A 22,632-nucleotide genomic window follows, 5' to 3' on the forward strand; every position below is an offset into this window, starting at 1 on the left:
GTCCACTGTGCGGCGTCCGTTGGAGGCAAAGTTCCTGCTTCACTCTTCCGCAGTGAAAATATCAATTTGGCCGTGCCCGTTGGGTATGGGGTATCATGTTCATAAAAGGGAAGCTGTCAGTACTATTACCAAAGATTTGACACGAAATCGCGCCGTGCTTGAACCTCTTTTGCCTTTTAACACTTTTTACTCCCGCTGTAAAACAACCACCAAGCCCATTATCCCGAGCATCACCGTCTTCATCCATGGGTGCTCAGACAGCATGATGGTGACATAACCAACGAAAGGCATATATCCAACGACGCTCCTGCTTCAATGTTAGCATCCGCCCAGAAAGAACAATGCTGGTCACTAATCAGGAGCAACGCACCCAATAATATCTTCCCTAACCAGGTAGTTTTGCCCAGGGGCGTAGAGCTTCGTGTCGTCGGAATCGTTGTTGTCTCCCTTGGTCAAGAGCTTTGCAGTCGGCCTAGAATACCACCTGTCAATCACAAATCCCCCTAAACAGCCACCACTGCCGCCGAATAACGAACCCAGTGCCAAACTTGCTGATAACCCTGTGCACGATTGGGATATCTTTATCCCTCACGTTATACACCACCACCTCGCCCACGCTCGTTTCGGTAAACAGATTTCGGTTCCAAAGCAGAAGCAGGTCTCCTCTTTGGAAGGCAGGCTCCATGCTGCCGGAGAGGACGACGACGATCGGAGAGGGGGAATCGCTGATGACGGAGAGACCTTTCCACATCTATTATTCATTTTGTTAGCGGGCCTACTCAGGGAGCTGGTTGGCAGGGAACGCACCATAAAAGCCGTGGACAGTATCAGGCCAAAGTTCATGAGCTGGGCGGCGGCCTGCCGCGGGTTTCCTAAGGCTGATAACATGTCTGCGGTATATGGGGAGAAATTGGTGTATGTGGTGCAGCCGGTAGGAGACGTTCGTTGCTGCGGCTTGGGAAGAGTTGTCTTGATTCCAGGAGCTCGAATGGCTGATGGACGCGGAGACCACGGTGTCGAATTGGCAGTTTGTGATTGGAGCGTAATGCAAAGAGTGGGGCCGCTTTTTGTGGGTCATTGACTTTCTGAGAACCTTTGTGGTTTTGGAGATGTTCATCTTTTGGAGACCATTATACTGTTCTTGACTTCCATAAGCACCGGCTAGCAATGTGCTTGCATCTACATGAGAGTTATGCTTTTCTTCAGAACCACTGACTGGAAGCGTCCAAGTCAACTTTCTCTTGGTAGCTACGTCTGTCTTGAGACGATTTCGCTCCAGTCGTTTGACACCTTCCTTCCATGTTGAACGTAGCCTTCAAGGCAAGTAAGTGCCTGATGGCTATTCTGCTCCACGTCTCGGGCCCGGCTCATTGGGACCGTGTTTGCAGATTCCTCCCGTCTTGTTATCTCTCACAGCTCAAGCTCCCTTGCTCATGCCTTCCAACCGGCCTGCGGATGGTCTGAGTTGATGAAGGCGTGCCTGCCTTATTGATGTCTTTCAGACTCAGACCCTCAACTTCCCCTCTGTCCTTGAATCCATGCCACCTCTCTCTCTCTTCTATTCTTCGATCCTCTAAGATTCGACATCTCGCTCAACACCTCTTTTGGTTGCTAGTTGTTTTATAGCCATTGCTTCCTCGCTCTCTGCTCAATCTGTTTACACAAAGCTCACGCAGAGCCCATCTGCCCCACGCTGCCTTCGCATCTCTAAAACACCGTCTCTTTGAGTACGGCCAGAATGTCTACCGAAGAGCGAGCTCCGCTCTTGTCGACCCGCCAAGGTCTTCCTGTGGCCAACAGCTCCTTGACCGTTCAGGACCATCCCATCTTTCTTCGAGTTTGCCATTCCCCATGGCCATGGGTTAGCCAAAGCTGTTTGGTGTACCTTCGCGGTCTCATCTTCTGCTACCTCACGGGTCTCGCCGGCATGCTCTTGCGCTACAAGTTTCACCACGAATATCCCCACAATGAGGGAAAGTCCAATTGGCATATCTTCTTCGAATTTGCCTCAGTGGCCTATCTCCTTTTCTGGCTTTATCATCTCATTACCTTTGTGAGTCGGTTCTCCGAGTAGCTATCCAAGGAACGGTCGCTGACGTCTTTGGTCTTTTGCAGTGCTGGAGCTTTACCCATCTCTTTTTCCCCGACGTCGACGAGGATGACAACAGCTGGGAATCTGTGCTTTTGTGCAAGATGTCTCCACCTCTTCAGACACCAAAGTCCCGCAAGCGCTTGTACTTCAGCATCTTCTACACCATCTCCCATGTGTTTGTCTTTATGAACACGCTCATTTACTGGTGCATCTTGGTGCCGAAGGGGTACGGTCACCTTCCCAAGGGCAAGGAAGGCGAGCCGGTCTCGGATTCAACTTGTGAGTGACGTTTGGTTCAACGGACCGTTCGGTTGGGAATTTACTCATGAGACAATAGGGAAGGATTTCTGGGGCCACGGATGGTTCGAGCCGTTCTGCATTCTCAATCTCTACCTGGTTACTTCGCTTATTGCCCTCTTCGAGATCTTTGTCTTGAATAGCATCAAGCGCCAGGTCCCTGTTCCTGCGCACGTTATCGCGACGGTATTCTTTCTCTCGGCTTACCTTGGCTGGGCCGCTTTCGGCAAGTGGTTCACCGGCTTGTATCCATTCTTCTGGATGGATCCCGAGATCATGAAGATGACCGAGTACATTGCGTCGTATGTTGCAGGATTCTTGTGCCTTGGACCTACAGGTGAGCAGCCATTTGCAGCAATTTCATGGTTCGATCTATGCTGACATCATGAACCACAGTCTTCGCCTTCATGTATGGACTCATTGGCATGCGCGAGAACATGACTCACAAGGATGACGGGGACAAGAAGCAGCCTGCCCACAACAGGTCGCTCTTGGACGAGTAAACAGGGCGACAAGGCAACATATCGGACCCAAGTCAGTTTCTGTTGGTGAAGGAGGGGTGACTCATGTGAGGGGAAGTGGTGTTTGACATGCATCGTTATGTTCTTGATGGAAGATTGGTATTGTTATGACTGATGCGGAGGATCCTGTCCGGTAGTGTACACTAACGCAAATGAAACAATAGAGGCAATCATTAACTTCAGTTCTTATGACTTGCAGTTCCTTTGCACCGGCAACGCTCCAAATCGTGAGGCTGACAGGGGTAGTTTGATGTTGAAGCTCACCAAGGGAGCCCTGGCCGGCACGCCGGCCAAGAGGGGCGGCCCGCCGCTCCTTTCTTGTCTTAAAAATGGCCCCACCTTCCCACCACAGTGGTTCGTGTGGGGTAAGCTTGGTTCCCCCTGACCAGTCAACCGCCCTGCTGCCCTTTTCGCATCAACCTCACCCGAAGATGGAAGCTGTGCGGATACCGCCAGTTCAGTCAGGTCGAAGTGCAGGACTCTCCATCACGGCCCAATGGGAGGAGACACTCATTGGGAGATAGATGTGCCGCGTGGCTAGTGTGATTCGATCTCTGGGTCTTTGATGGACCTATACCAGGTATCACCCCCATATCGAGGTGTGTGTGTCTGTCCGGGAGACGATATCACGGGCGTGCACGCACACAATTCTGTCAGAAGCAAGTGTCCGCCGAGACCTCCCGGGTTGTGCAGAGGAGGGAGAGCAAGCGCCGGCAGGTGAGGCTGTGCCGTGAAACCGATTCTTGCTTCGCTGTCACTGGAGGGTTGCTGAACACGTGCCCCGCAGAGGCAAAACCCATGCTGCACAATTGGACCTGTTGGAATCGTTCCCAAACTTTCCTAGAGGATGCAAATACAATGGCAAAAGCATTTCATTTGTCCGTTTATATCAATCCAATGGAGAATACAGGACTGCTTAGCTAACTCTGCAAAAATAGTTGAAGCTGCTGTGATGGAAGTTCATGGACGGATGGAGCTACCCCTCATCTGAAGTGCCACAGTGCAAACCCCTGCTCGACAAACCCACAACCAGGGCCGCCTTGCACGCTAAATTCACAACGGCCATGTCTTCAGGGCTGACGACGACCGCGGCAATGTTGAAATCGAGAAGGTATCGCAAAGATGCCGCGCAAGAGATCAATTGCGTACGAGCAATGTGTCACTCGGATGCCAGATAGTGACGATGCCTGAGGCAGCTCGTCGACGACACCTGCCATCAGTCCATTCATAAGTGACAACACAAGAACAGCTGCAGCCGGCCCCCAGCCCTGCTTGTTTTTCTTGTCGATCATGGGTTATTCCCAGGCACACACCTCTCTTTGTATCACCCCCCGCCTCCTGCATATAAATACTTTCCCACCCCCCGCAGCTTTTGCATCCGTTTCCTCTTTTCCTCCCCCCCCCTCTTCACACAACCAACGGGTCGCAAAGCTCTCTGGAGTCTTTCTGGAGTTCTCTCTTCAGGACCTCTCCGCCCCCGGACCCTGTCAATCGTTTTTGTGGCTCTCTCTCTCTCCCCCCCTCACTCTTTTTTTCTCTTGCTTTTCCTTCGGGCCTTCATTCATTATTTTCGTCACTCTCTGAGAACATACATGGAAACTAGACAGTTGCAGTAATTCAGACATTAGTCTGACTTTTCTTTTGCTGTCTTTGTGCCCCATCCCGCACGCCTCGAGTCTTTATCGAACCGAAACCATACCATCATCACCACTGTCACCACCACTCCCATCACCTCCTCTACCGCTATCAGCTTCACCATAACCCGAAACAACAACACAACCGCCAACATGTTCAAGCGTTCTTTCCGAAGCCGTGAGACCAGCAACTCCCAGCGGGAGGCTGCCTCAACGACGATGGATTCACAACACCGTGTGGACAAGGCCGCGAGGCTGATGAGGAAGGGCTCCGTGCGGGATGCCCAAAAAGTGTCGAAATTGCAACGGTCGCTCAATAACAACGAGGAGACCTCGCGTACACAGAGTGTGCAGACGAGGCTCAACGACAAGTCTCTGGCCCCTTCACCCATCGTCACCCTGGTGGTGGGCGCAGAGGCACGGCTGTTTGCAGCGCACGAAGATGTGCTCTGCCAGTCGCCCTTTTTCGAGAGGGTGATTCGGAGCAACTTCACCGATGCGCAGAATAGAAGGATCTCCCTCCCGGACGAGGAGCCAGAGGTCTTCAGCGGTATCCTCGAATATCTCTACAAGGGCGACTATTACCCCCGCTTGTTGCACAACAAGCAGCGCAACTCTTGGGAGCTCGAGGACTCGCTTCCCCGTCGGGTCACGCCCCAAACCTCCCCGACGATCAACGACTCACCTAAATTCGGAGGTGGCCGCGCAGGCCAAACCCCCCAGACCCCTGCGGCTGTCGAGGCGACCGTGTTCCTCTCGGGCATCGGCCAGCACATCCTTCGCGACACGGCCATCTACTGCGCTGCTGATCGCTTTGGGCTGGAGGAGCTCAAGAGGCTGGCGCTGCGGAAGCAAGGATTGCAGGCCGGCATCGACGTCGGCACCATCCTCCGCAGCGCGCAGTACTGCTACGCCAACACGCCCGACTCAGACAGCCGTCTGCGCGCCCATTACCTAGCACTCATCATCCGGTGCCGCAAGACCTTTAAGCGCAGTGGCACCATGCAGGCCGAGATGGAGAAGTGCGGCAGCGACAACGTGTACGGCGAGGGAAGTGGGAAGTTGTTCTTTGATCTGTTTGTTGCCATGTGCAACCACCTCGACGACGTCATCGATGCGAGCAACGCGCGGACCCCCAAGACGATCTAAGAGGGTGAACTGAATCAACCTTGCACGCGTGGAAGGCAGCAGACAGATATCTGGCGTTACCAAGGTATGACAAGGAGGAATCTCTATACAAAGGGCAGGAAGCTGAATATTTGGATTGCGCATGTCGAGGGGATTTGACCGTGATGGGCTTGCGTCTTCTTTTTGCTCTTACTCAACATCCGGCGTTTTGGGTCTTTCTCATCCACATCTCCCAGATCTTCACATCAGATTGGAAACACCATTTGGGAGACATTTCATTCACACTGAAATCTCTTCACTTCTTTCAAGGTTGGCCGACCAATTCCCTATTTTTGATGTACAAGATTTGCGAAGTGAGGGGGGCCTAATGCCGATACACGATGTGAGTGTGGTTGCAAAGAGAGGAGACATTGCCGCAGCTCACAAAACCCTTCCCCTCTGCTCTCTGAATCTTCTTCTTTGCTTTGATTTCTCTTGCTTTTTGGAGCGTCGGGCTGTTTTTGGGACTTGTTTTTTTTGGTTTCTGATATCTCTGGAGTGTTTCCAGTTGGCTGGGGGAGCTAGTCTTCTCTGGTCGATCGATTCACATCCGGAGAGAGCAGGGACTTTGTTACAGGCGTTTTAAGAACAGGAAGCCTTTTCTCATCGATACCCTCACCGTCAATTTCGTCTTTTCATGATGGAAACAAACAAAACACGTCTTTGACGCACACACACTCGTCTCACACACTGAGAAAACCACACAAAAAAAAGTCAACCCCCCCCCCCCAAACCATGGATTGTGTACTATTTTTTTCTGTCTCATTTCCAGCTTGCTGGACTTGACGACGAAGACGACATTTTTTTTCTTTTTTTCTTTTTTTCTTTTGCTCTTTTCAATTTCGGGACCACGGAAACGGAACGGAACGGCCAATCTCAACTTTACGCAGCGTCACACAAATTGTGGACGTGTCCAACACCACTCTCAGATTGAACAACAATACCCGGGGTTTTAGCTTGGATCTATTCGCAAACCCCAATGTGCATTTTTATGAGCAGCAAAAAAAGAAACATATTCACGACAAAAAAAAGAAAAACACAAACCACAACAACAATTTCTATTTCTTTTGTCGTTTTGTTTGCAACAAATCGACAGCGTTTACAACAATCAGGATGATCATGGTTGGGGAGGGAGGGATTGGATGGAGCTTTTCCGGTGTTTTGCTTGCCTGCATGGATTGCCGGTAAATTTTTTTTACATCTTGCTGGACTTGAGGAAAAAGAAGAAGGATATACATTCACTTGTATCTCTTTACTTGTCACGAAACTTTTTTTTGATGATGATACGTAACGAATCTTCTTTTTTTGGTCAATTTTGAGGAGGAGCCTTGCTTTATGCACAGACAGGGCTTGCCAGAAAAAACATAACAGCACACCTTGAGTCCTAGCGATGATGGCTTAAAGGGTCAGATTAGGATTTTAATGGGAGACGAAAAAGAGTCGGCCACCTCAGATATTTGTTCCCTTGCTTTGGTGCTGTGATGTGATGAGGTGTTTGGTTCATACTGCCAGAGGACCAAACCGCCTTCACCCCGTTACCCCCTTACGTCCCACCTCCACCATATCATCCACAGCTCTCTACTCCTTCCACTTAACGTCCATCTCCTTCACCTCAGCCACCAACTCCCCCAATTCCCCCTTTGCCGGTCTCGCCGCCATAGCCTCGACTTTCACCGTCCAGCTTTCCAAGTCAGCGAGCCCATAAACCCAGCAAATCTCCCTCACGGGGACCTTGGTCCCATCACTGAGGACTTGGTAGACCCAGAGGGATACCCCGTTATCGTCTCCCTCTTTTTGGATCGAGATTGTTGTCCAGGGGGTGGAGGTGTCGGGGTCGGGGGTGAGGGCGGAGACGGACCAGTCGGCCCAGTTGTCGCATGAGACTACCGAGAGGCGGGGGGAGGAGTTGTAGTATTCGATACCGGCTTTGATCCACTTTTTGAGGGAGGGGGAGGAAGGGGAGGAAAAGGTGAGGAGGAGGCCGCATTGGTCGTATTGGTGGTTGTAGGGGAGGCGGAAGGTTAGGGTTGTGGAGAGGAAGAGGGGGAGGGGGGAGGAGGGGGTTAGGTGGGAGGGGGTGGATGTTGGTGCTGGAGGGGGTTAGCGAGGTGGTGTTGGAGGGGTGGGAGAAAAAGGGGAGGTACCGTTGAAGATGTCTTTGGAGGGGGGCTTGCGCCAGATGTCGGTTGCTGGGGAGGCGCGGATGGTGAAGGGTGAGGAGGACATTTTGAGGTTTTACGGAGGTGGGTTGATGATGGATGATGGGATGTCAAAGGAGTGAGGGTGAGCAAAGATATTTATGCTGAAGCATGGACTGAGGCATAGCTACATGAATACGAGAAAAGGGGACGTTAAACGCTGCTGCTGCAAAACATCACGACATGTGGTCACTCGAGTCGCTGAGGCGCACCACAGCGGGGTCTGCTGCCCGGTGGAAGGAAGCGGGGCGGCTTCTCACCTGCCGGATTTGCATTTGAGCACGGCATTTGCGACGTTGCTGCTGTCGGAGTTTCTCAGCTGAGACAGGCCCGAATTGGCAGTTCCGCCTGGTGGTGGGTTCATCAAGGTTGTTGTTACCTGTGGCAGTGTGGAAAGCCAAACATCGAAGAAGGAGGGTCGGCCCGTAATCCCCAGGGTCGCTGGCAGTCGAATGGTCGGTGACGAAGTGAATTGAGGACGGGTGGGCGCAGGCAATCAACGGCTTGAGGGCAGACTGAGGTGGCGGGTTGGCAGCGAGAGAGCTGAAAATGTTTGGATTGCAGGGCACTAGGCAAATCTACCAGTCTTTTGTTGAACGCCGTCATTTGTCCATCGACGGGCCGAATGCAAAGCTCGCAAAAAAGTGTTTGGAGCCGTGTTCGAATCTTGACGTTCGTACCCCTGTCAGACTGCTGACTCACCCAGTGGCCCAAGCTTTCCACCGACTTTTTTGGCAGAGCCCTCAACACCCCGCTTGACCATTCGCCCAGTTTTGCAAAATTCAATCCCCACACACAGTTCTCGCCTCGCAGAACTCTTTTCCCGCACCAGTATCACCGCCCTTGGCCAGGAATTCTATCCAATCGTGTTACACCCCTTTTCCCCCTTATTCTCATCTTTCACGGAAGAGTTGGCCTGAGGGCATCACCATCTCCTGCGAGTTGCCAGCTTTGAAATCGCGGCTCTGCAGTCTCTCCTGGCAGAGGAGCCCCGCCAAAGCTGTTTCTGGTGGGCGACGAACGCGTCGGCTGCTTTGCTTGTCTCTCTGCAACCTCGAGACTTGCTGCTGGCCATCAATCTTCACCACCAACTCATCTCTCACGGCTCTCACAAGAGCCAACCATCCACCGCCACCCCCTTTTCTCTTCTCTCAACAAGAACAACACGCTTTGAGACGGACAACAAGCCAAACCAGCAATCATGCCGCCCAAACCCAAGAACAAACGCTCGAATCGCGTTGGTCGTATCATGGACAACACGGACCGCAGGAGACAGCTGTCCGTCGCCCCGTCTCCCTCACCTGTCCCCGCGGCGGCTCAGGCGAAGGGCTCTTCAGGCAGTTCGGAAAAATGCAGAAACTGCGGTAGCACAGACATCCAAGAAGGAGCTTGCGCGGACTGCGGTTTGGTCCTCCGCGAACACGACATCGTCGCCGAGATCACCTTTGGCGAGACTTCCAACGGAGCTGCCACAGTCCAAGGTAGCTATCTCGGTGCAACCCAGGGTGGCGTCCGCCCAACTGGGATGGGACTCTCCTTTCGTCGGGTTCCCGGCGCTGGCCTCAAGGAAGCTCGTGAGCGCGCCGAGAGAGAGACCAGGGATCTCTGCAGCCAGATGGTTCACCAGCTTTCTGTGCCTCTTGATGTTGCAGACACAGCTATGGACATCTACAGGGAAGCTGTTCGTGCCAGTTACGTCAAGGGCCGCCGCAAGCACAACGTCGCCGCTGTTTGCATGTATGCCGCCTGCCGCCTTGCAAATCAGAAACAGATCATGCTCCTCGATCTGGCCGACATCGTCAAGACAGATGTGTTCCTTCTTGGTCGCAACTACAAAGAGCTCATGAGACGGCTTCCCACATTCGACACTGGATACGACCCTCTCACACTGGAGAATCTGATCTTTCGTTTCGCCGCCAAGCTAGAGTTCCTCCATGACACCAACAAGGTCGCCAACTCGGCACTTCGCATCGCCCACCGCATGGTCAAAGACAATATCAGCATTGGTCGCCGGCCCGCGGGTATCTCTGGCGCTGCCATCATCATGGCTGCTCGCGCGCACAACTTCCGCCGCACTGTTCGGGAGGTGGTTTACGTCGCCAAGGTCACGATGGCCACTTTGCAGGAACGCATGTCCGAATTCGCCGCCGTCCCCGCTGCCAGTCTCAGCATCAAGCAGTTTATGCAAGGTGACGAGATGCACCCCGAGGCTTCTCATGATCCCCCTGTTGTCTACAAGCAGTCCAGGGAGTGGCTCGAGAAGCACCCCAAGAGAGCCAGAAAGAGGAAGGCCTCGGACAACAGCCCAGAAGATCCTCAAGAGTCTGACCAGCAAAGCGCTCCCAAGTGTCGGAGAACTTCTGCTGATGCTGACACGCCGGACTCGGAAGCTGAGGAAGCTTCAGCTCCCCACGTGGACAGCGACGGTTTCGTGATCCCGCCCAACCCCAATGAACAACCCAAGAAGAAGCAGCTTTTGACCGATCATGAAGGCGCTCTCCTGATTGGTGGTTTGGGGGCACCGGAGGACGGATTGGAGGAAGAGGAAGTGGAGGCGTTGCACCGGGAGTTTTACGAAGATGAGAATCCGAACAGCCACGAGTACGATGCGAGCAGCGAGATGGCGATGGCTCAACAGCAAGGCATTGCTATTCCGGGTATGAAGGTGACGATCAAGCCCAGAGCTGGTTCCACTCCGGCTGCCAATGGCGCCCCCATCAGCGATGAGAACGCAACGAAGGGCGTCCAGGAGAGGCCCGCGCAAGGCAAGCGGGCGAAACCCACGCTTGCTATCGACTTCGACAGCCAGGATGATAATATTGAGGCAGACATGGAGGGACTTATCGAGGATCCGGCCATTGCCCGCGTCGTTGAAGAGGTCACCCGCCTGGAACAGCAGCTCGAGAAACAGCCGGCCATTCAGGTGTCCAAGGCGATTCTAGACGAAGAGACCCCAGCCGCAGAGACTTCTACCCAGGAGGCTCCTGCTGTCGTGAATGAGCAGCCCGGCGAAGCTCCGCTCAACACACCTTCCAACGAGGAAGCCGAGGCCAGCACTTCACCTGCCGCCTCTGCCTCCAACTCGCTTGCTGCCGATCCTCTTCTGGACCCGATTATACGGGAGGACGAGTTTGAGGATGACCCCGAGGTCATGTTCTGCCGCTTGTCCGAGGAAGATAGCAAGGTCAAGTCCCAAATTTGGTATAACCAAAACAAGGACTGGCTTCGCCAGCTGCAGCAAAAGACGTTTGAGGCAAAGATAGCGAGAAACAAGCCTAAGAAGAAGAGCCAGGGGAAAAAGGCTCGCATTGGAGAGGGTCAATCCGGGCCTGCTGCTTCGGCGTCGGAGGCTATGTCACAGATGCTTGCCAACCGCGCGCTCGTGATCAGCACAAAGCTCAATTACGGCAACATGGACACTCTTTTTAGCCTCAATCAGGGGGGTCCTGGCTCTGCTGGTACCCAAAGTGGCATGCCGAGTGCCGCCGCCAGCAACAATGGAGCAGGGGATGATGAAGAGATGCCCGATGATCCGGCTCCGGCTCAGACTGCGGGTGATGAGGATCACGACACCGCCGCTGCGTACGAGGAAGAGGGTGTCGAGGAGGATTACCAACACCATGAGGAGGAGACTTATGAGCAGGAGGACGACGAGGGTGATTATGATCAGGGAGGCCACGGGCCTGGGTTCAATCCCTGGGATGAATAAAGCGGAGGGGAGGCGCAAGAGATAGAGTGTTTCAGCGAGTTTGAGTTTTTTCCACCAAGATACCCAACGCCCGATGTATCGAGGCGATTCACAGCGCAACTTTTGTTTTTTTTGTAGACTGGACAAAGGTTTGGAGTCTGGGGTTGTTTATAGACACGGTAGGGAGAAAATGGGAAAGAGCAGGGCTGTTTTTGAGGGTTATTGTTAGAGGGATGGATATACCCGCGACTTTTATGGGCTATTATTGCATGCAGGATATTGTACCATTTCATAGAGGGAGATGAATTTGGGGGCGATCAGTGGATTTGGGGGGCTTTTTTTTTCCTTCCCCGGGGGACACTGCTATTCGATTCGGTTTCGTTGTTGCTGCAGTCATCTCTCAGAGGGTGGGAGGGATCAGGGAAGGGTGTATGCATATAAAGCAAAAAAACCAAAAAAATGAATTATTATATTTTTATAAATCTTTTGGTTGATGGGTGATGTGAAAGTGAGGGTGTTGAGGGTTGGAGGGAAGTTGTTTGGCGCAGACCGCAAGGCTAGCAACCTGGAAGTGGCTTGTGGTGATTTACTTTTGCTCTCTGTGATGGTGATTATAAGGTGTGTAATAATGCCATCTCTGTGGTGCCAACGCTTGTTGGCTGCAGTGTGCTTGCTTCTTTCTTCTCGCCGTTGGTAGTAGTTGAGTCTGAGTCTGGGAGAAGATGTTGGCCACCCCTCTTGGGTTTGTCTGTCACATGCGGCAACATTAGTACACCACAGCCCATCTGTGGTTGTTGAGGCTCTTTCTCTCGCTGTGCCAGCGGTCAAGCTTTTGTACATGCCTTTTCTTGATTTTGATATTCCTGTCGCCAAGGGCGTCTCTTCTCATGGTGAGAAAGTTAAGATGAGATTTCAAGCAGCTTGCTATGTAATGGAGATGGAATGGCTGCTTATTGCATTTTCTGCAGTGAGTATCGCGAGGTGAGAAAAACACGGGCATGGTTGATGGCTGAGAAGTTGGAGGCTGGTGAGGTCTGCGGGGGGTGCAACCTTCCATCTCGGTCGCTGATACTCGGAGTTTGGGGGTTGGCAGAAGCAAGAGTGAAGTCTTCCCAGGAGCTTGGGTACCCCATCTGTGCGCAACGAACCTGCGATCGATCGGTAGCCGTTCGTTTTAACAAGGACCTTTGCGTTCGCCCTGCCACACCCATCCCTCATCATCGACGATGCAAGGCGTACCAAAGGCTGCCGTCCCCCGGGGTCCGTGATCTGGGAGGGGGACCGGGATTGCCGATCAATGTGGCATTCGGTGTCAGATTACATCTCCCCTTGGTGGCTTTTTGGGTCAGTGTGGGGAAACCCGGACAGATGGTGAGATAGTCACGATGGTACTGTACTGGCTGATGAAGGGTAGCACAGATGGCGTCATGATTCCCACGACTTCACTTTGCGGTCTCGGTATCCAGCAGCACGCATGAGTAAGGATTATTGAATCTTATCGACCATGACCAGATCCTGAACAGCGGGCCCTGCGCTCAGCTACGGAGCTCCAGGGGAAAGTCCGTCAAGCCCTGACATCAGCTACCGGGAGCTTGTTTATTTTGGCGTCCCAGTTCCTTCACCAACGCTCTACATTAGCTCCAGCAGAATCGGGAGGTGTGGGTGCTCAGGTAGGTACGAAAGGTTAAATGTTCCCCAAGCTCTCGACAAATTCACTTGGGGACTAACGGCTTTTTGTACCACAGGAGCGGCACCGGTTGCAGCACAAAAAGTTACTCCGGTCCCTCTTCCGAAGGAGCCAGACAGTACATGAAGAGCCGGATACAAAAGGCTGTTGGGCTTGAAGACATTAACTCGATTGGGTAAGACACCGCCGAAGGAGCCGACTGAGAGTAATACTCCGAATAAATCCCCCGAGTCAACCGGCGACCACCGAGAGAGCCAGCTACGACTTTGTTGCAGCACTCGACTTGGCTACCCGAAGATACTCCCCTCGTCAAAATACTCTCAACCACGAGAAGGGATATACATCCCAGATCACGAATAACAACAATGGAGCGACCGATGACGAAACCGGCGCTCAAGCCTATCTACCCTCCCAGTCACATCAACATCTGCTCACCCTTCACCCCGAAAGAATACACATGCTGCCACTGCGACAACACCAGCAATTTCCTTGTCTTCTCCCAAGACAGACGAGTTAGCTCCTGTTCCCACGCCCACGATCCCCGGACCTGTGTCCCGAGCCATCATCACAGCAATGCCCCGCAAGGATGCCAGATGAGAGACCACCTCGGCCGACCCCCGCTCAAGCTCCGAATCCCAGCTGCTTTCACCTGCGCGACGTGCAAGAATCAAAACAGCATCTTCAAGATCATGGCACAAGAGCAGGTGACGTGTAACTGTGGTGCACCTTACTTGGAAGCTGTATATGATCAATATGGACAGATCCTTTTATGGCCTGGGCTGAGGGGTGATGCCGCTATTGACGAGCTCTCGGACCCGAAGAAGGTAGCTGAACTCAGATGGAGGTTGATTGAGATGGGAGGGATGCCTTGGGTGGAGGATGAGACTAGGTTGCGGAAATGGGTTGAGGAGCAAGAGGCATTGGAGGGTTTGCAGAAGGCCGAGCTTGTCAGGCGGGGGATGACGAGGCAGAAGGAGGAGGCGAGAGCGGCGTTGGGGATGTTGAAGGGCTTGGGACCCGGCTCGCCGGGGCTTTCGCCTTCGGGGTCACCTTCGCCTTCACCTTCGCCCTCGCCGTCATCGGAAAATGGGAAGGGGGAGGAGAGTTGGGATAGGCTGTTCAAGGTCGTTCCAAAACATCAGATTGAGTGCGTGGAGACCAAGAATTCTTTGGATGATGGGCTGGCTGAGTTGAGTGTGGTTGAGTAGGGGCCGTGGACGAGGGTATAATGTGAATAGGGTTGCATGGAGACGGCGTTATGGCGTTCTAAAGGTTGATCTTGATACCCTTTTTGCTGCACGCTACTTGGGAGGTCCCGCGGTTTCTGGCTATCTTCATGGGCGAAATTTTACAATATCTGAGGTCTCTACATGTCATATGATCTTTTGGATAATATTCTATTTCATCTTTACCTATGTCAAGAAGGGCATGGCAGTCTATGTCTTTTCACTCAGCTGGGTACCAAACGTTATCGACTGGGAAAAATGAGTTTACCACAGGTGCACAGCTTGTCCGCCCACCAAACTCAAAAACAAAGTTTGTCTCCTTAATATTTAACTTGACACACCGAGCAACTTTCCATCCCAAAATCCCGTCTTTTTCTTCACTGCCATCCGAACCTCCGCTTAGTAGCACCCCTGTGGACAGAAAATAAGGGACTACGATGAAATATTAAAGCCTTGGGAGATAGTTATGACACTTCTTAAACATCTAAGAAGGCCTTTCGACTATCCCCGAAGGCCTATAACACACATTTAACGCCTATTTTATATATAACGTTATATATATATATATATATTTGAAGGCATACCAACCAAACTCCTGCTCCTTCATATCCATCAGGACGTCAGTTAATAACATCAAGATGGAGCAACAAGCCCTCGTCGAGCCCGAACCAGACGACAACAGCGCACCAGACTTCGCTTTCTTCCCAGGCTATCTCCACCTGACAATCGGGGCTCCAATCAAACTAAAATCCAAATTCAACAGAAACGAAGAGAATCAGAAACCTAATACCACCACCACCACCACCACCCGTCGCATCTCCCACCCAGGCATCACCGCCATAAAAAACTCAAACTCAAAACTCTACAACAGCCATTACTACCGCACCCGAATCGCCTTGTACTCGAGTAAGTTGGTGAAGTACTCCCGGGAGTACTACGCCGCCGAAGCAGAGATGCTCCTCGCCAAGGAAAAGAAACTATTATCGCGAGCGGCATACTTTTCCAAAAAAGGCAAGAGAGTGGTGGAAGAGGGAGTGTGAGGAGGCGGTTAGGGAGGGCTATGGAGGTGGGGGAGTAGGGGAGGTATGGATCTGCCATCTCAAGACTTTCAGCACCTGACAATATATGGTACACAACTTACCTATTGCGGTGTGATACCCATCATTTGTGCCTACCCTATAACGTGCTCAGGATCTAGATCGACGACCAACTAGTGGACCGTCGTCTGGCCTGCACCACCTGCTGCATCATGCAGCTGTCGGATCCAGGTGCGGCATCTTACATGCAGCCTGCAGCCATGCCGTTACTAATGTATCAGATCCATCCGAGCCCATGGTCCCGGAGGTAGGCTATCTATGCCATATCCTACCTACTCAGACATGCGACAAATATCGAAGTACATGTCATGTTGTCCTTGTTGTCGTCGTCGACCTGCCAACTCTCCCACGGCCAGCACCAGACAGAGCAGAACACGCCTTCAGACCGGCACGTCTCTCGGCCTCTCTCTCTCTACAGCTCAGTCAGGCAAAGTGAAACAGTCCAAACCCGGATTCAAGGCCCCTAACCTGCTTTTGGATTTTGAGCTCCTAGCCATGTTGGTGTCAGGTTGAGTAGGGTCCGTCCGTATTACTTACGAGGGCTTGAATATTATTTACCTTCTTCTGCTTTTGTGCACCTATCCGTGTGAATGTAGATGTCACCCAGAGTCCACAATGGCTATAAGCGTTGGTATGGACTCCGTACGTCTTGGTGGGAATCGGCTGGGGAATCCAAAAGAGGAACAAGAGCTGAGAGCTTCCAAAGAAACAGACCAAATGCCACCCCCCCACCCCCCACCGCAGCTGGTCCAAGTCGAAGGAAGGGAAGTTGCAGATGTCTCCCACATGCATGGACCAGGGTTCCACCCATCATCGGGCACCGATGGCCAGCGCTCGCCGTTCTGCACCGTCAAGGTACCTTCCATAGAGCTTATTAGGCACCTATCTGAGTTTGATTCACACCTACCTGTATTGACAATGGACACTGTTGTCTGGTGGAATCCATCTATGCATAGCCCTTATTTGTTATCTTTCAACACTTACCTTGGTCAATACTTTCCCAGGCCCCCCTCACTTTGGGTGAAAACAGACGGTTTGTGTTTTACACACACATCAGGGAGGAGCCAATGTCCATCGAACAAGAGTAAACACACTCTGGATAGAGTCTCAAAGACGACCAGTCAATCCACCTTCAAGGACATCAAATACATTTATAAGCATAAAAGTAACGCTTTATTTCCGCTGTGCAAATAATTTACTCTACAATCCATGACGCTCATCTTCTCCCTCCACTTCATCATCCTCCATTTCCCCAAGCCATTATAAAAAACACCGGTGGGCTCCATACCCATGATAAGCCATTCATAGGCTATCGAATCTGTTGGGAAGCCACGATGGTTACATCGTGGAACTTTTCAGGCAGAGGGCCCCCACACACCAACCAGAGGAGAAACAAGGTTCGGTCGAACTGCTCATAATAAACAATCCAAAACAATGCTGTTGCGTAAGCCCCCCAAAAAGACCCTGTGCCGGAGCTGAGTTGAACGTTCCACAAATTCCAAAGAATAAGGAGACGGATAACAAGGTGACCCGACCATAATGCTAGTTATACAACCTTGGAAATAGAATTACGATAGACAGCGGCAGCAGCAGGTGGATATGAGACATGGTTTCGAACTGCTCAGAATAAACCATCCAAAACAATGCTGTCGTGTAAAGCCCCCAAATAGACCCTATGCCGTAGTTGAGTTGAAAGCTCCACAAATTCCAAAGAATAAGGAGACGGATAACAAGGTAACCCGACCATGAGGTTGATCTCTCCAACATTTCAATCAGAATTGCGATAGACGGCAGCAGCTGCAGGCGGATATGGGTCGTGATGCTGTCCTTTGGCGTTTTTATATACCAGACGGATTTAAACGAAGAGCCTTCCTCAGACGGAGAGCCTTCTTCAGACTGGGAGCCTTCCTGCTTTTGTTCCTCAACAATATTCACACTCGAGGTTGGTGTTACTTGCCCTGGTTCGCTGTTGGGCGATTTGGTGGTGGCAGCCGGTGTTGATGTAGCCCATGTTGGTCTTTCTGCGGGGACTGGTGTTGTTTTCGGTGTCTAACCGCCCGGGCCAACCTCATTCCCCCCCTTCTCCTCATCACCGCCGTCAGCAGCCACCACCTCCTCATCCCCAACACCACCAGCAGGACCACCATAAACAACTTGCTCTCGATCCCTCTAAGATCTCAGCCCATCATCCGGCAGCCCCGCCACAACCTCGGGCGTCTGAATCCACCCCTCATCCCCCGCCGCCACCAGCCCGGCAAACCATATATTCGCCATCTTCTTATATCCCCTATCATTAGGGTGCGTCTGATCAGCAAAATCCACCCCCTCCATCGGCCCCTGATCGTTGTGCATGTCCACCAGCACAATTCTCCTTCCCTCATCCCTCAGGCTCTTAACCAACCTCCGAAACTGGTCATTTATATCCAACACCCTCCTCTCCACGACTGGATCCTTATTGAGCAGCAGTGTTGAAAGGATCACCACTGCCCGGGGTGACAAGGTCCAGCAATCTTTCAACATCGCCTCCATCCTCAGCGCGGCAGTACGCACCTCCTTATTCTGCAACGCATCATTCGTCCCCGCATTCACAAGAAAAACGTTGGGTTTGTATTTCGGCACCGACACCGCAGCGACGGCTCTGGAGTGAACTTCGTCGATGCGGGCGCCTGGCCAGCCTTCCACATCGTTGTCGCGCATTATGCCCGCTTTTCGGGAGCCGACGAAGTTTACCAAGGTGTTGCCGGCGGCGACGAGCTGGTTGCGGAGTTCGTTTCGGTAGCCGTTGCCGTCTGTGGAGGCTTGGCCGTAGGTTATTGATGCCCCTAAAGGCATGATGCGGAGGGGGGTGGCGTTTGCTATGGGTTGGACGGCGCGAGAGCCGAGGTTGAAGTGGTTTACTGCTACGCCTTGGTTTGCTAGGGGGGTTGCCAGCGCTGCGTGATGCGTTAGTGAAGGACGGGGAGAGGGGAGGAGAAGGGGGAACGCACCGAGTATGAGGTTGTGTATTGGGAGGAACATTTTGGCTGTAAGTGGGGTTTGGTGGTGATGGTGTGAGGCGTGATAGGTATGTGAGGGCAAGTCCCGAGAGGACAGCAAAGCCCCCGATATCGTGGGTGTAAGTGATGCGATGTGGACAGCTGCCAGAGGGCGAACGTCGCAGGATTGCCAAGTGAATGGCAAAATGTGTTAAAAAAATTAAAAAAAAAAATCCAAGAGGAGCCAACACTACAACAACCCGTTTCCGGACTTGTCGAACACCTATTTATATGTACACCCAAGGATACTCCCTTTTGCCAGTCAGCCACGATATCTTGGACCACACCAGCCAAGGCAAGGGGGGAAAGAAGCCAAGGCAAGGCAGAAAGTTCAAAAAGCCGCCTGGACCGCCGTGTAGGTCAAACGGAAACGGACCGATGGTGATGTGGTGATCACGAAAAATGTCTCGGGTGACTGGGTCGTTCCGCATGCGGGGAGGGGGGGATGGTATGGAACAACCGGAGCAAAAGGAAAAAGGTATGTATGCAAATTAACAGCAATACCGTAATCTTGATAAGAGGCAGCGAGGTCCTTTGGATTTAAAATGTCGCAATATCCCGATTAAGTGTTGCAGTGTAATACCGGACGTCGTGTGTGTGTGTGGTGTGTGTATATGTGTGTGTGTGTGTGTGTTCAATAGGCTAAAAAGTTGGGGATAATATGGGCAACAAGCGGGTGGTGGTGATAAGGTAGTTTTGTCAATATCACCCGAGGAAGCCGTGGCTCAGCTTCCTGTTCATTGTGGGAACTGGTGGCATCATGTTGCTGGAGGAAGGTGGGTTTTGCTGTGGTTGGAAGGAGGTAAACAAAAAAGGTTCCTGGGGCGGCGGGGACGAGTAAGGGGACGGCAGTCATGATCAAGAAAGAGAAAGACGTGAGCCGCTAGCGTAGGGCCACCAGCCGGGCAGGGCCACGATGTCGGGTGTTGTTGACCCACGGTGTTGCGTTAGATACCGTGCGGCGGAGAGCAAAGTGGAGGCGAGATGGCAGGCTCCCTTGCGTCGCTGTTGGCTGACCACCTACCTACCGTGAGACTGAGCCTGTGGTTGCCCTTGCCCTTGCCCATTCATCTTCTGCCGTCTGATCATGTTGACACAGTTGGCAGGCAGCCTACAGACATTGTGCTTCATGTGGCAGTCAGCAGACAGAACAGACAGAAACCTCACCATCACCATGAAGCAGCTGCCAAGAAGGCAGATCCAGCGCGCTGGTTTTCGCTGCCCTGCGAGTGGGATGCCTGGTTCCGGTGCCAACAGATCTTGTCAATCAATTGCCCATCAGGGACGAGGGGGGGCCGGCTAGGGCCGCTTGTCCAAACTTGGCTTTTCTTAGCTTCACTGAGCCCTGCATGCATCCCCACCCGCGTCTGGACCACCTTCGCCGGCCCTGCTTCCTCGTGGCTGCGAGTGGCACCTGTCATTGGCTCTCGGTTACGAAATTCCAGAAGCTCTCTCATCATCCATTGTCCCCGGCGAGCACGACAGGCACGTTCCCCAAAGACGCGGGGGGCCGGACCCCCAATATGGGATATTATGCTTCGATATTCGATAATTTATCCTGGGTAAACTGGGTGGCCGGTTCGTGAGGTACAACCTGTCACCGACGCGGGGAAACTGCCTTCTGTGAGCTGAGCTGGCCTCCTGCGATCACCAAATGGTGTCGTCGGCGGCGCACGACCTCGGCCCAGTCACACCGATGCACAAGTTCCCCGCGCTCATCATTGGAGGCTGGGCAGGCCTGTGGGGAAAGGTGGCCGAGTTCTCGCAGCTTGCCGGCAAGCTCTCATTCGCATTCGGGTAGTGATTTGCTCTCGAGAGCTGCATGTGCCAGCGAGTTGCTGATGTTGTAGTCCGTTTGCTCCGAAAGCAGGTGGTTGTTGCTGAGGTGAGCGATCAAATTTCCGTACCCAGAATGCCAAGCTTTGTGCCTGGACCAACACAACGTCAATCTTATCAAGCACGGACCACATGAGGTAAAAAAAGATTCGAGACGCAACATGCGAAAAAACATAAGCACTACTTGGACTATCACATCTTTATGTGTGTGTCTGCTTCCATAACAGCCCCCTTTGTACACGATCTCGATAGAAGCAACTGGGAGATTCGACAGACCAAAAAATGCAAAAGACAGGACTCGGATACCGGGAGTCGAACCCGGGGCTGTTGAGAGAACAGGCACTTCTGAGAAGTGAGAGTCAACGATGTTACCGCTACACCATACCCGATGAGGATGGTTCCGATTGGATTGATCGGTTGGGTCATGTGACTTATGCCTTGAAAAAAAGAGAGAGTTACTGGCGTGCCAATCAGGACATTGAAAACCATCACTATGGTTGGCCTGAAGTGGAAACCCATCAGCTCTCACCAGTTACACACACCGTCATTGTGCAGCGCAAACAAGAAACACAATGGGTGCATTTGAGTCCATAGTGACGTTTTACAAGCAAGAAAGCGCCTTGGAACGATGAGAAACCGCTCAAATGTCCCGAGTTCATCCAGCCCTAAGACAGACTAGCTAATGAGGTTTGTGGCGCAGTCAAGCTTGCTATCAGGTCTTGGGTCTCAATGCTTACTCGTAGCCGCACATAAAATTGGGGCCTGCTTATACGACCTTCCGGAATGGAGACAAGCTTCAAGATGACGGACGCCGCAGCGGGCGAGTTATTAGAGGACAAAAGCGCCCTGCATTGACAACGTGTTGACCGCGTCCCTGGGATTTGGGTTTGGTGCTGCCAAGGGAATGAAGCATTGTGGGGTGATAAGATTCTTACCTTGCCCACTTTTCTGCCCATCCCGACTATCATTCGGCCAAGAGAACCTTGCAGGTAGTAAGGCATCCAACAGCGATGGCCTGACCTCACTCTCCACCAAGCGTGGCTTTCATAGGTTCAACTTACGAGCTGATATCTGCCAATGTCACGATGAAGGCGTCCCAAGGAGCTTTGCAAAGCAAGTGGTTAACTATTGAGCGCTAAGAGTGGAAGAGGCATCACGAGTGAACACATCACAGTCAATCTCTCAGTCTGCCTTGGTTGATACACATCTCAAAAAATAAATCTTTGCCATGCTTCATACCAGCGAGTGTGCGGTGGAGTACCTGTTCCGGATAACAGCACCCGCTCACGAACTTTCGACTGAGTGGGAGGCCGCCCGTTCGCAGATGGGAGAGTTCTTGGATTCGCGATGCGTCTCCATACTACTGAGATTGAAAGAAATGGCATGCCACAGTTTATGCAACCTGCTTATGTGCTGTAGTCTTCTGGAAGTCGGCGACGAATATGAACCTCACACAATCCGCAACGTAGTTAGCTCGTCCCGCCGCTTTAATCAGGCCTGCTCAGGACGGCTCAGGGTCGGCTCCCTTGTGCTCAGTCTACGCTCAGGTTTTGAACACATGGTCCTCTGAAACCGCAGGGCTCGTCAAGAACAACAAGTTGAGACACAATATTTCAGTAGAAGCCATAAATAGCCCCTGAGGAAAGAATCTGTTGGGCTCCACACGGCTTACGCAGGATCTAAAAACGAATATCTCTGCGACGGGGTTCTCCTCTACATAAGGGACAGCCATTTCCGGCTTCTATCTACTTTCCTTTGCTGATTCACACCCATCATATAATCGCTTCTAACCTACACATTTTCCCTTCCATATATTATTTACTATCCGCACGTTTACAAAGTATTTTCTTAATTGGGGAAGCGAAGAGTGTCGAGGAGCACTTCCGCCCTTAGGAACTACGGTGTGCTCGCCTATCTTGATATCTTCCTGCATAGTTGACATCTTATTGCCCCACAGCCGCCGGAAAGTTGACCTTGTTTCCCAACTCGTAGTAACTTTTGGTTCAGTAGGTGACAGAAATTTCATCTTTATATTTGTGAATGATGTTTTTGCGTCTGGACGTGGTCTTGGCCTTGTGCCAGAAAATAGGGTTCAGTAATCTTATTGGACATGGTTCGTCGGGAGGAAAATCCCACGCTACTCCTTGTATTGTT

At 52.1% G+C, this 22,632-nt stretch overlaps 7 protein-coding genes and 1 non-coding gene across 8 annotated transcripts; 5 read left to right on the plus strand and 3 right to left on the minus strand.

Annotated features, from left to right (window-relative positions):
* Window positions 1-351: 351 nt before the first annotated feature.
* SEC11 (Signal peptidase complex catalytic subunit) lies at window positions 352-985 on the minus strand (the record flags this gene model as incomplete). The annotated part of the gene is made up of 3 exons (XM_062914561.1): window positions 808-985; window positions 537-751; window positions 352-472 (listed from the first exon to the last, which is right to left on the minus strand). The coding sequence occupies exons 1-3, from the start codon at window positions 886-888 to the stop codon at window positions 352-354; spliced, it is 417 nt and encodes a 138-aa protein (XP_062763247.1). The 5' UTR covers window positions 889-985.
* Window positions 986-1,127: 142 nt separating this feature from the next.
* On the plus strand, window positions 1,128-3,092 carry QC763_607200 (uncharacterized protein). The gene is made up of 4 exons (XM_062914562.1): window positions 1,128-2,053; window positions 2,116-2,371; window positions 2,430-2,726; window positions 2,786-3,092. The coding sequence occupies exons 1-4, from the start codon at window positions 1,739-1,741 to the stop codon at window positions 2,890-2,892; spliced, it is 975 nt and encodes a 324-aa protein (XP_062763248.1). The 5' UTR covers window positions 1,128-1,738; the 3' UTR covers window positions 2,893-3,092.
* A 1,605-nt stretch (window positions 3,093-4,697) lies between these two features.
* Window positions 4,698-5,693, plus strand: QC763_607210 (uncharacterized protein; the record flags this gene model as incomplete). Its single annotated transcript, XM_062914563.1, has 1 exon — window positions 4,698-5,693. The coding sequence occupies one exon, from the start codon at window positions 4,698-4,700 to the stop codon at window positions 5,691-5,693; it is 996 nt and encodes a 331-aa protein (XP_062763249.1).
* Window positions 5,694-6,911: 1,218 nt separating this feature from the next.
* Window positions 6,912-8,195, minus strand: QC763_607220 (uncharacterized protein). The gene is made up of 2 exons (XM_062914564.1): window positions 7,856-8,195; window positions 6,912-7,801 (listed from the first exon to the last, which is right to left on the minus strand). Exons 1-2 carry the CDS (start codon window positions 7,935-7,937, stop codon window positions 7,290-7,292), a joined length of 594 nt encoding a protein of 197 aa, XP_062763250.1. The 5' UTR covers window positions 7,938-8,195; the 3' UTR covers window positions 6,912-7,289.
* Window positions 8,196-9,110: 915 nt separating this feature from the next.
* BRF1 (transcription factor TFIIIB subunit brf1) lies at window positions 9,111-11,618 on the plus strand (the record flags this gene model as incomplete). The annotated part of the gene is made up of 1 exon (XM_062914565.1): window positions 9,111-11,618. The coding sequence occupies one exon, from the start codon at window positions 9,111-9,113 to the stop codon at window positions 11,616-11,618; it is 2,508 nt and encodes an 835-aa protein (XP_062763251.1).
* Window positions 11,619-13,649: 2,031 nt separating this feature from the next.
* QC763_607240 (uncharacterized protein) lies at window positions 13,650-14,492 on the plus strand (the record flags this gene model as incomplete). The annotated part of the gene is made up of 1 exon (XM_062914566.1): window positions 13,650-14,492. One exon carries the CDS (start codon window positions 13,650-13,652, stop codon window positions 14,490-14,492), a length of 843 nt encoding a protein of 280 aa, XP_062763252.1.
* A 2,282-nt stretch (window positions 14,493-16,774) lies between these two features.
* Window positions 16,775-18,814, minus strand: QC763_607250 (uncharacterized protein). Its single transcript, XM_062914567.1, has 2 exons — window positions 18,595-18,814; window positions 16,775-18,540 (listed from the first exon to the last, which is right to left on the minus strand). Exons 1-2 carry the CDS (start codon window positions 18,623-18,625, stop codon window positions 17,777-17,779), a joined length of 795 nt encoding a protein of 264 aa, XP_062763253.1. The 5' UTR covers window positions 18,626-18,814; the 3' UTR covers window positions 16,775-17,776.
* Window positions 18,815-20,775: 1,961 nt separating this feature from the next.
* QC763_0097020 lies at window positions 20,776-20,867 on the plus strand. Its single transcript has one exon. It is a non-coding gene; the product is annotated as a tRNA-Glu (tRNA).
* The last annotated feature ends 1,765 nt before the right edge of the window (window positions 20,868-22,632 follow it).

This window comes from Podospora pseudopauciseta, chromosome 6 (assembly GCF_035222475.1).
Source record: "Podospora pseudopauciseta strain CBS 411.78 chromosome 6, whole genome shotgun sequence".
Taxonomy (NCBI): domain Eukaryota; kingdom Fungi; phylum Ascomycota; class Sordariomycetes; order Sordariales; family Podosporaceae; genus Podospora; species Podospora pseudopauciseta.